At 34.4% G+C, this 12,445-nt stretch overlaps 1 protein-coding gene across 3 annotated transcripts in view; it reads right to left on the reverse strand.

Moving 5' to 3' along the window:
• Positions 1 to 12,371, reverse strand: part of LOC133189714 (rho GTPase-activating protein 39-like) — a 60,489-nt gene extending 48,118 nt beyond the window's left edge. Inside the window, exons 1-2 of one of the 3 annotated variants that reach the window (XM_061325129.1) lie at positions 12,098 to 12,371; positions 43 to 144 (exon numbers count right to left, since the gene is read on the reverse strand). In XM_061325129.1, coding sequence (XP_061181113.1) covers positions 43 to 144; positions 12,098 to 12,108 — 113 coding nt within the window. In that variant the 5' untranslated portion in view covers positions 12,109 to 12,371. Of the gene's footprint in view, positions 1 to 42; positions 145 to 1,046; positions 1,629 to 6,705; positions 6,864 to 12,097 lie in introns of those variants that run through there. The other 2 variants (XM_061325117.1, XM_061325124.1) reach the window with 2 other exon arrangements.
• Positions 12,372 to 12,445: the final 74 nt, after the last annotated feature.

Raw genomic sequence — 12,445 nt, forward strand, 5'->3', positions numbered from 1 at the left:
CCTGTGCTTACCTCCATTGTCAAAAAGCAGTAGTTTACTTACATTTTGACCCCTGGGGGAGGGTCCCACACACACTCTCCGGTGGTCAAGTTGGCATACATATGCTCCTTGCTGCGGGGCTCGATAATCTCCACCCATTCCCATCTACAAAATAACAACAGATAATTACTCTACCACATGTACATAAAAAAGACAGTCATTCTCATAAAATTCTGTGTACGATGCATATGTATATCAAGATTCTCACCAATTTATGGTGTAAATCATGCTAAACTTTAAAATTAGGCACTGTAAACAAAAAACTTAATGGCTTAAAGTAGCCGAGCAAATGCTGACAGAATTATTATATTAGGTATAAAATAATTACCTCCAGGTTGTAATATAAAGATTTATTTCTTTATAAATATGGTATTAATTAAATTATGAGTCATTTTGTAGCACTATTCAACTGTGAGATTTCACCAAAAGTGCTGCCTGACTTCAATTCAATTTACATACTGCAAGATCAGCTGTTTACTGTATGATAAATGCATGGCATTACATGTGCTTAGGAATAAATATAATAAAAAAAAATATCAATGTCTTATTTAATAAATATAGTTGTAGTATATGGACAATATAATTGCTGGAATGGGTTGGGGATTAGTCAACATCATTAGGCACATGGCACTTCCTATGATGAATACATATGTACTAATGTTCTGGCCAAGAATACACACATTCCCGTGTTGTATTCCCAGACAATGGAGACTAGTTAGTCATTATACAGACAGTATGACAGATTAGTGTACATACATACACACACAGAGAAGGTCTGCCCCGATCAACTGTAATCTTTTACCTTTAAACCTTTTCTTCTTCGTCTACCTGTCGAGGTTAATAATCGCCACTAAAGCTAATTATTCTATCTCCAACTAAAACCAGTCCTATCTATTTATATCTTTAAAATCAAAACATTTACTACTATTCAACGACAACCCCTCCCCCTTCCATCCCTGCTATTTCCCACCCTTTACCCTACCCTCAATATTGCCAAACTGCATTACCCGTAAGTCCTGTTGCAGTAAAAATGGTATGTTATCTCCAACTCCATATTTAACAGTCAGGATACGGTCACATTTTACAGAGGGTAACTCATACACACTTCAATCTCAGGAAGTCCCTGGCCGTCCGCCAACTTGTACTTTCCTTTTTAGCACTCAGCATGAACAACCTTGTTACCAATCGGAAAATCATTATTAAATCGGTGTGCTTAACATTTCATACACAAAGTCAGGTTTCATCCTTGTAATCTAAGACACCTGTCGATATCAGGTTAAATAAAAATCATACATTCCCTCCATCTCATATAAACTCAATCAATATTTCACAGCCTGGTCCTGTTACTGAATGAAACACACCCCCCTCTTGAGTAAATTTCTTCCTATGACAGAGGCCACAGAGAATAAACAATTGATTGTCTGGTAATATTTCACTGTGCAGGCTATCACCTTGTATTGGTGACAACCATAATCAATGCATGTGTAGCATATTTTATCACTCCTATTCTATCATTATGACCTCAGTATTAATTAATTCTCCCTTCGCTTTTGTCTTCCGTGTCTGTAATCCTCTGGAATTCCACTCAATCTAGAACCCATTTTTTGACACATCTTTTGAATAATAATTTTTCAGTGTCTGATATAATTTAGACTTTAAAATGGTACTTCCTTCTGTGATGTAAAATCACTTTTTCTGTCTATGAGTCATATATATTACAGTTTGCAATAAAACACAAACAAAAAAAACCTTGTATACCATATACAAAAAACGTACTTGCTTACAGCTCAATATCCACTGCTTGATATGTCACACGATAGACCCCTATTATAATCAATCTCATTCAGGCACCCTCAGAAACTTCAAACTGCCAAAAATACTGTGCATTTGTAGTGGCTATTGAAAAGCCTCTTCAGAAGGTGTTTAGAGTTACCAATGACTACTTTAGGTAATGCGATTCATCACATCATAGGTTGATCTTTGAGCCAAACACAGAACACAAATCATTATCCTGATAATTATGACCAAGAAATTAAATCTTAAGAGCAGCTGTCAACCATTCACTTTTTTTTTAGCTGAATATGTCAAATATTTCTACAAACAGCTTTTCTTGGAATATTATATCATAAAAATAAGGTTCCGTGATTTGTCATTAAAAATAAGGAAAAAGTCATTCTGATGTTTAATGATTAGTAAAAGATATTACTCATGCAAGAACTAGAGAGATTTTTTTTATAACTAAGCATTTTTTTTAAAAAATTGGAATTCAAATTACAAAATATAATAGTTTTACATAAGATAGAGAGTGCCGTTATTTTCAAAGTTTTACATTCCTTTACTTAACAATACCAATAGCTTGTTATATCAAATGACAGGCCTCTGTTTCAGGCCTGCTTAGAAACTTCAAACTGCAAAAGAATGTTGTGGATTTGTCATGGTTATTTTCACAGCAGCTTAATAGAGCTATGAAAATAGGGACATTAATTGACATAATGATTAATAATAATTTGGGATTGGGTAAGGGGGAAGGGGATCATGAAATCAAAAAGGAGTTAGAAAGATTTTAGCTAGCATGTAAATAGTCATGTCTTGGAAAATCAAAGGTTTACCTAAAGTAAGAACTGATACTACCACTTGTTCTTATGTATATCAAACTCTTTTTTTAAAAAATGGTAATAACCAGAATTTGAATTCAAAAAGAACAAGTTTGTATTCAAACAGAACAAAAAATAAATAAATAAATAAACAAGAGGCCCAGGGGCCACATCGCTCACCTGAGCACTATGGCTAGGAAAAAGCAGAAATCACTTCAATCTTGAAAGGTTGAAAAGTTTAAATATAAAAGTGGTTGGGGGGGGGGGGGGGGGGGGGGTGTCAGGAATTGAACAAATTTGAATCTACATTATCTGAGGATGCTTCCATTTAAATATGACCAATCATGGCTTTGCTGTTCTTGAGTAGAAGATTTTTAAAGATTTAACCTATGTATTCCTATGTAAAACTTTGATCACCCATTGTGGCCCCACCCGATCCCCAGGGGTCATGTTTGAACAAACTTGAATGTACACTATCTAAGAATGCTTCCATATAAATATGACCAATCATGGCTTTGCTGTTCTTGAGAAGAAGATTTTTACTATGTGTTCCTATGTAAAACTTTGATCGCCCATTGTGGCCCCATCCGACCCCTGGGGGTCATGATTTGAACAAATTTGAATGTACACTATCTGAGGATGCTACCATATAAATATGACCAATCATAGCTTTGCTGTTCTTGAGAAGAAGATTTTTAAAGATTTTTCTTATATATTCCTATGTAAAACTTTGATCGCCCATTGTGGCCCCACCCTACCCCCGGGGGTCATGATTTGAACAAACTTGAATGTACACTATCTGAGGATGCTACCATATAAATATGACCAATTATGGCTTTGCTGTTCTTGAGAAGAAGATTTTTAAAGATTTTTCCTGTATATTTCCTATGTAAAACTTTGATCGCCCATTTCGGCCCCACCCTAGCCCCGGAGGTCATGATTTGAACAAACTTGAATCTACACTACCTGAGGATGCTTCCACATAAGTTTCATGTTTTCAAGCACAGTGGTTCTTGAGAAGAAGATTTTTTAATGATGCCATTAATTTTTCACAAATTCTTAATTATCTCCCCTTGGAAGAGGGCCTGGCCCTTCATTTGAACAAACTTGAATCCCCTTTACCCAAGGATACTTTGTGGCAAGTTTGGTTGAAATTGGCCCAGTGGTTCTGGAGAAGAAGTCGAAAATGTGAAAAGTTTACAGACGGACAGACAGACAGACAGACGGACTACAGACAAAATGTGATCAGAAAAGCTCACTTGAGCCTTCGGCTCAGGTGAGCTAATAAAAATGAAAAGAAACAATTTCTACAGCAAGTATGATAAAAAGTCCACATTCTGATATCAAATCCAAATTTCTTCTGTGGAAAAAGTGTACTCTGCATTCACCCTAAAAATATTTAATTACATTATCTGTCTATTATCATTGTCTTGAATCTCCAAATGTTCCCTAGATCTACCACCAAGTAGCATAGAATTGAGAGTGATTCCAATATTAAGCCATTTCTGATCAGAGGAGTAACGATCACATTAGCATGTAATTATAATCCAGCGAGAACACCCCTGGTCCTAACTGACAGATGGTTCTAGTGTTCATTGATGACAGCACAAAATCCAACATATTACAAGATAAATAGACAGATCCCAAAAATCCTTTACACCACAGTCCTAGGGAAGGCCAAAATTTTACAGATGAAGTTCAGAAAAATTAATTTGGAAACCTTGGATAAGGTTTTTGATGATAACTCTGTTAAACAAGCAAAAACCTAAGCAAACCAAAGTATACATTTAAAGCAGGCTATATTAAACATGCCAGTCAAAATACACAAACAAATGTTGATTCAAACAACACCTTAAGCCTTTATTTCAAATATTCCCTGTCATGTTCAACCAGATTATCAAGAAATTAAATGTAAACAGGGGAAATTTTGTCCAGGTATCAACTTACTTCACTGGGGACAGGACAAGAGCCTACAATAACCAGAAGTGAAATTCTCTTACTAAACTATTCTTATATACATGTACATGGAGAATTCCTGTTTTCTGATTTTTATTCACTGAAAAATGTACATGTACTAATATGAATTTACAATATTATCCAACACCCATATTACCTCTCTTGTTTTAACATGAAAAGTAAAAGCATATACCCTTATAATGACTAAATCTAAAATAGTTTAGTAAAAGTTTTACTATTTTTTATTACATGTGTCCATCTCTTGACTTAAAATTCTGTAATGTAATTCTGTAAATAGCACAAAGAATAGCATCTCATGTTGTGCAAGTAAATAAAGGTGTGTGTGTGTGGGGAGGGGGGGGGGGGAGGGGGGTTCAGAATATCAATATTTAATAAAAGTATTTTCCCCAATACTCATTTGCTCAGAAATCAGGATCTCTTTTTTAAATGGGAAAAGGGAGAGGACTGCAGTAAGTAGTCACTAGTGGGAAAGCAAATCTATTTTGCATTTGCTGAACAATTCATTTTAAAAGTTGAGTGAATACAATTATTTTGTAATAAACTCAGCAAAACATTCATAAACAAGAAGTGTCTGACAAGACTGTAGCTCTATTGGTGTGCCCTTATAATCTTAGTATAGCCTATTTGTGTAAAATTTCAACTATAAGAGTAGTAGTTCTATAAAAGAAATTAAAGAAATTTCTATTTTTAGTAACTATGGCAACACCGTCTGTCAAAAATTTTAGTATAGTCTACTTGTGAATTAATTCTTAACAAAATTGTACCTAAACTGTAGGTCTAGGTAAGTAGCATTTTGAAAGACTTCAAAGAAATTTCTTATTTAAGTTACCATGGCAACACTGTTTGTTTAGATTAAAAACAAATAAATATAATTATGTACCTTAGTATAGTCTACTTGTGTATCAAGTCTTACTGAAATTGGACCAAAACTGGAAGGGGGGAGGTTTTTTGAAAGAATTTCAAAGAAATTTCTATTTATAGTAATCAAGGGAACATCATTTAATAAAATCAAAAACCAATAAATAGAATAATGTACCTTAATATAGTCTACTAGTGTATCAAGTCTTACTGAAATTGGACCAAAACTGGAAGGGGGGAGCTTTTTGAAAGAATTTCAAAGAAATTTCTATTTTCAGTAATCATGGAAACACCGTTTGTCAAAATCAAAAATCAAAAAATTGAATTATGTATCTTAGTCTAGTTTCTTTGTGTACCAAGTCAATAAAACTGGACCAAACTGTGGAAGGTGTAGTGTTTTGAAAAATTGTTTACTGTCGGACAAACAGCTAGAGGAACAGACGACACCTTACCAATGCACTTGTTCTTCTGGTCTCTGACCAGTAGAGCTAAAATTAGTTTATACTAAAATTCAGGCTCATGACAACTGTATGCCCAAAATATCCCTTCCAAATTTCAGCCTATTATACCTAGTGCAGGATATGAATTGGCATACAACCAGTACATGTACTAAGAAGTTGAAGATATAAGATGTTTGTGAGGCTAGTCTTTAATTAATTCAATCTGGAATATATATAACAGTCTGTTCAAAGATTTTTCCATTATTTCGAATATTTCTTAATTTTTGTTTTGGAATTTAAATTTGTTTATGAGGCTATTCCATGAAGGGAATGGCATTTAATTATCAGGTTACGACAGAAACAAAATAGCCTGGGCTTACAAGTGGCAAAAGCAGACTATCCTATTGATTTTATGGCAGTCAGTCCATGATATCAGACTAATATAAAATGTATGATGTAAGAAATTGGCAAAATAATTCAGAAAATTCTAATCATATCCATAAGATAACAATTTCTTTCCAACAAGCATGTCACACCTTGCAAATTATATTCTTAGAGTGATTACATAACAATCACTTGCTGTTTCTCAAATCCATGAAATTGGCAAGTCTGAATGGTAAAAAAGAGTCAATTCTAACCTTTCCAAACACCCAAGTCAGTAAGAAAGTTTTTTTAACAGAGTGATCACACAAGATTTTATCACAGAGGATTTAACATCTTATTAAGTGAGGTGGTAAAAAAAAAACAGCAGTAGAAAACTAAAACTTCCACTGGAACCAGATAGAATTGTTACATACCCCTCTGTCCTGTATCGGGAGAACATTCCATTGGGTCGACAATAGTGACGATGTTTCCTGTGACAGTGACATGGAATGAAATTCCCCTGTAAATCCATTTTTGGTGCAAACATGGGGACATTGTGCACACTGAAGTTGTACATATTAAATGATTAACTGGGCTTAGTCTTGCCAATATCAGTTTCTGTTGATTCACCGCATTTAGAAATTCTATACACAGTAATGAATTGGTAACAAGGCTGTGAGTGGTGTAAAACAGGCAATGTCCCTCCCTGGTCTGAAGCCAAATAAACTCTGAATCAACAGTTACTGTCTTTTATAACTACATCCTCTATCTTGTCAGAAACAATGACAGATCCTAGGAAAGAGTTCCATCCATAATTCCCAGTTACATAATATTCAAATTACCCTAAGATTTATCTGTATAAAAATATAAGATAATCAAAATGAGAAAACATAAATATTCCAGCTTGTTTACATGAACTGATTCAGTTTATAGTCTTGTATTAGTCCAAATAAGAAATCCCAGAGAATCTCTCTGTTTTCTAGATCTGTCTATTCCTGTCAGTTTCACTCAGAGTCTAAATACAAAATGATTCTGTACATGTTTCATAATATTCCATGCACAGAGTCCACTGGGAGTATTGAAAAGATAAAGCTGTCTATCTGAGTTTCTCTTTCCTGCCTTTAAGAATAAGTGCTGTTTGACTTCAGACAGTGTCAGGAATTGTGTCAGAGGTTAACATTGATTCCATGCATCTGCCGACCACCAAGCAATCAATGGTGCATCCTCTCCCACTCTCTCACTGAATAAACATGCCGAATCAAACCTCCAATTAACACAACAGAGCACTGTCCAGTCTTCATTATTCATTAAGCCACAAAAAGCTAATCAGCTGCAAGTACTTCTGTAGCTACTTAAATCTCCTCAAAGTGTCGATAGCATTTCATTTCTAGCACTGGTGAGCAATGACTGTATCTCTCAGCTATCTTGCATTTTCCACACGTCCCTCAGCAAAAATTGTTAGTAAGTATGAAATTGTCAAATTACATGTTTACACCACAATGCCTGAAAATTCCTTGGTAAATTACACCAATCTGTATCCAACTTTCATTCCAAGAACAAGAGATATGTGGAGTCAACATTTGGCTTCAGAAATTGGCTTACAGACTGTGGCGAACAATGTATTTACATTATGGCTTCTTTTTGACCATATTGACTTTGTTACGAAGAAAATTCCAAAAGTGGGAGTGTTGATTCAAGATAAACAACCAATAGATATATAAATCCTGTTCTATCCAAATAACAAGTGTCTGTCCTATATAAGGACACTGAAAATTCCAATCAGCTTTCCTTGACAGTGTATATATATTATAATTCCTGTTCAATTCATATATTATCCTGATCTTATAGTGGTATGCAGGGTTTTAAATTCCTACATGTATCGCTTATAAAGATCTCACTTTAACAAGGTATTGCATTTTCACATCAAACCAAAGCTATATCTGATTATAACCACAGATCTGAAATATAATAAGCCAAAAACAAGATTTGGTGATGCAGCTAGGATTTCTACAAAGGCTGGTTAATAGGATAATGAAATTTTTTCGCTGCTTACCCAACCAAGGATGCATTACTTCCAAACCCAATAAAAAGCGGAAGCAAATGTGCCTGTCAAATTTTTTCAATTATATCTACAGACTCTTCCCTAATACCACCCAGTTGCTGTTTTCAGTCTTTGAATTCCCCTCCTGGTTTTGATGTACAGGTAGTTTGGTTTTTAACAGTAATTAGGCCAATTATCATCAGTGATAACATCCAGGGCCAACACTGATATGCATCTACACTCTGAAAATGATGTCTCATTCATTGTCCATAATAGAAAATGGCTGTTCCATTCGGATCCCATTGAGCTAGGGCCTGAATTCATTAATGCATTGAAATGACATTACAGGCCCTTATTTCTCTGGTGTCAGGGTCTTTGTAAGCCCTAAGAGATGGACAAGTAAGATTACAGAACAAGATAAGAAAATGCAAGGGTTCATTGTCCTGAGCTTGAAAGCTCTCTTGAGAAAAATGTAATGAGCAAGTTAATTGTTACAACATTGAATGATATGATGTACCATTGATTCATGAAATAATAGATTGTGATAAGAGTGTGCTGATTGTTTAGAAATGTCCACCTTCACATCATCCCATTTTGTACAAATTTTGTCACATGGTCAATTATACTGTCTAGCAGTCTCTGCCATCCTACATCCATATGTTCTTTCAATATTTACTGCCATTCTTCAGTGAAAGTTTATAGTTCTGACTGTTACTGTTTTTATACTTTTAATCTGAGCACAAAAAAATCACATGAGACTATGTACACATATAAAATGATCAAAGGTCTTCTCTCTCTTTTGAATGCTGATAAGGTTATTCAGATACATGTCACTTGTTTACTGAAGCAGAATCGGAATATTGATCTTAATATGCTGATTGAACCAATATCAATGTCATGACTTTGTCTACAGACTTGCTAGGCAGTAGCTCTCTATAATCAGAATTATAGCACCATATGTTAACCCATAACATATCAGAGAACACATTGGCTATAGTAAACATTGGCTATAAAAAAGTGTATCTTTAAAGGTTTACAATGATGTTCACAACAGGTTTAAAATTTTCAGTGAAACTGGCTGAATGAGTTTTAAGGTATTCAAAATGCAGAAAACTTATTATTGATTGAACACCAGCTACTAATTAAACAGTTGCAGAATAATAACGCCTATTAATGATTCATTATATGTTTATGTATGATATACCATCATACAAAATTACCACATTTCTATTCTACTTCGTAACACAAGTAGAGAGATGCACCCTGCACCTCGAGGAGAGAGTTCCCTATCAATTCACTGTGGCTGTTAACATCACTTTACATCAGGGCTAATTAGAACAAGAATGAGAGGAATTCGTAATATACACAAAAGCTGTGAATGCAGCACCTTGCTCAACCATCCTCCTGTGGGAAGTACTATAATTAAAAGTATTGGGAAGGAAATTTTACATAAATTCTAGAAGTTGAGGCTGTCAACCAGCTATGTGCATTTCCACAGATGGACACACTAACAGAGTCCATGTGCAGATCCAGAATTTTTTTCAAGTGGGAAGGGGGGGGGGGGGAGTGTTCCATAAGGGGTCTATGTTTTCTACTGAGGGTTCTACAATTTTTTTTTTTTACTATATCAATTATTTAATAACTCTGAAAATTTCCACATGGGGAAAGGGGGGGGGGGGGTCAGTACTACCCCTTTAGAGCAGTGCACCCAGTTTGAAACTTGGTTTAACAGAGATTCAACAAAAATACAAAGAAATGCATACCTTAACATTATTTTTGACCATTCAGTAAAATTCAGTTAAATCAATGTAGCTCTAGAAGTAACTTTGTATGAATATATAGCTGAACAGAAATAAAAATATATACAGAGCAGGTCAGAAAACAACGCAATATAAAATGTATTGCAGCATAGCAACAGTTCTATGCACAATCTGTACATTAATAACATCAGGAAGGTGATAAATGCCTAGAGGTAAAATCTACCCACAATACAGACTTATATTCTACTTGAACATCAACCATTACTTCTAACCCTCATAACCATTACTGCAGTGCTGTCAATTATGTCATCTTGTGAATGTACATGCAGTACTCCATAATCATTACCAAAAGTGTGAAAGCATGAAATAATGTAAACATCACTGACATAGGGACTTGTCCCTGACAAAAGTATTAGCTTATGTGGGATTAAGAGTGATGGTCACACACATTCATGTCCAGTGGTCAGCAGCTCTAGGCAGTGGTCACTGCGTGCATATTGTATAGGCCTTCATTTTAATTATTGATTACTGTGGCCTACATCTTACTATTGGTCATGCACTTTCAAAATGGAGTGAAGTGGAAACTGCACAGTATTAGACATTTATAGTCTTCAACTATTTACATAGAGGAAATAACAATTAATTCTGGTCAGTCATTATCTAATGTAGTACACTGGTCACTAAGTAATACATGTAACAGTGGTTTGAGGTTTACATTATTGGCCTTCATACATGTAAATGATAAAGAAATCAAGACCTCCATGTGACTTGCTAACAATTTACTAAAACTTGTCTTTTCATAACATTAGTCAGAAATTAGTAAAGCTGTCAGATACAACAGTGCATTAAATTTGTACATGTACTTCAAAAGTTTTTGTGATGTATTCTTTCAAAGCATCCTTCTATTTAATAAAACTTCTTAAAGACAATTAGCATTTAAACAAGACCAATGACTGTAACTCTCTTTTAATACTTTGTTTTACAATTGATTTTGAATCAAGTAAATTAATACTGCAGAATTTGCTAATGCTTCAGCTCAGTTGCATGAAAGTCAATCCTACTAGCATCACATACTCCCAACTTCACAATTCCAACAGTGAACACAAATACCGGTTGAGAATCTCACATTCATCTGGGATTATATATACATAGGGACTCATGACTTAACGTCAGCTAAATATTCTCAGCCACTGTCAATACTTTATAATTCATCTTTAATTAATATGTGCATGTATTGAAAAGATATTTATGTAGCATATTTGTTGAATTTATAAGAAATTTATGTATCTCTATTCAGTTTACAAATAAAAGCAAGACAAAACAAGTTAAAACATTGTTTGTCATTAGTCTACATTGATAACTATGCCCAACTGTGGATTATATAATCACAATGAATGTTAATAATTGACCACATAGATCTACTAAGTATTACAGCAGTAGTTTGTCAAATTTACGACATTATTTTTTATTTTGTTTGATAATTCATTTTATCACTTAACTATGTTAACATATTAAAAAGTTTGACAAATAAATAGTGCTATTTTTAAAAGTTTTGCAAGGATATTTGAGAGAATCAATGACCCATACTCCTGAAAAAATTGAAAAAAAAAGTTCAATGAGAAAGTATGTAAAAAAAGTTTATATGTTGTGGTACATCAATAATAGAAATTTTTTAAGCATTATTACAAATTAAGTTGTCTTCATTTCGCAACATGCACTTTTTACAAAAACTTTTGTTACCTGGTCAGCCAATACACACAATCAATGAAGCATGGCATTTCTATTTGCAATCACCGTGAACAGATGGACAAATCAATGATGGTTTTATTGTATGCAGTGTGTGCTCTTAATTAAATGTTTGATCAATTAAAAGAAAATCAATAAAAAAAAAATCTTCTTTGGCCCCCAAACTATCGAAAACTGGTTTTGACATTTCACTGTGGCGTGAGCAATGTAAATATGCATCTCATTAATTTTTAAAGCGCCACATTTTTCGCAATGTTAACTGAAATGTGCTTTCTTTACCTTTCTGCCATCTTTCTATCAGTCTGAGATGAATGTTAAAGTTGTGTTACTAGCAGAAAACAGTTTCATTTTGGTCAAGTGGTTAGATCTCTTGTTCTCAATGATTCAGAGTCGGCCATCTTGGCATCCTAGGCGTTGTTACGCTGATTAAAGATGATAAACTGTTTGCGCCTGCGACAAAAACTACACTTCATTCCCTCAACAACAGCTTAGGAAATTCAATTCTGGAATTCCGAACAACATGATCGGGTTTTAATTGATGAATTCTTTGGTTGATTATGCCCATTACGTACGCACGCGCACATGCAACTTCCTTCATCAATACTCGCACTTCCTGTTTACATTTAG

This window comes from Saccostrea echinata, unplaced genomic scaffold (genome assembly GCF_033153115.1).
Source record: "Saccostrea echinata isolate AGI-Se365-2 ecotype Australia unplaced genomic scaffold, CSIRO_AGI_Sech_v1 ptg000001l, whole genome shotgun sequence".
Taxonomy (NCBI): Eukaryota; Metazoa; Mollusca; class Bivalvia; order Ostreida; family Ostreidae; genus Saccostrea; species Saccostrea echinata.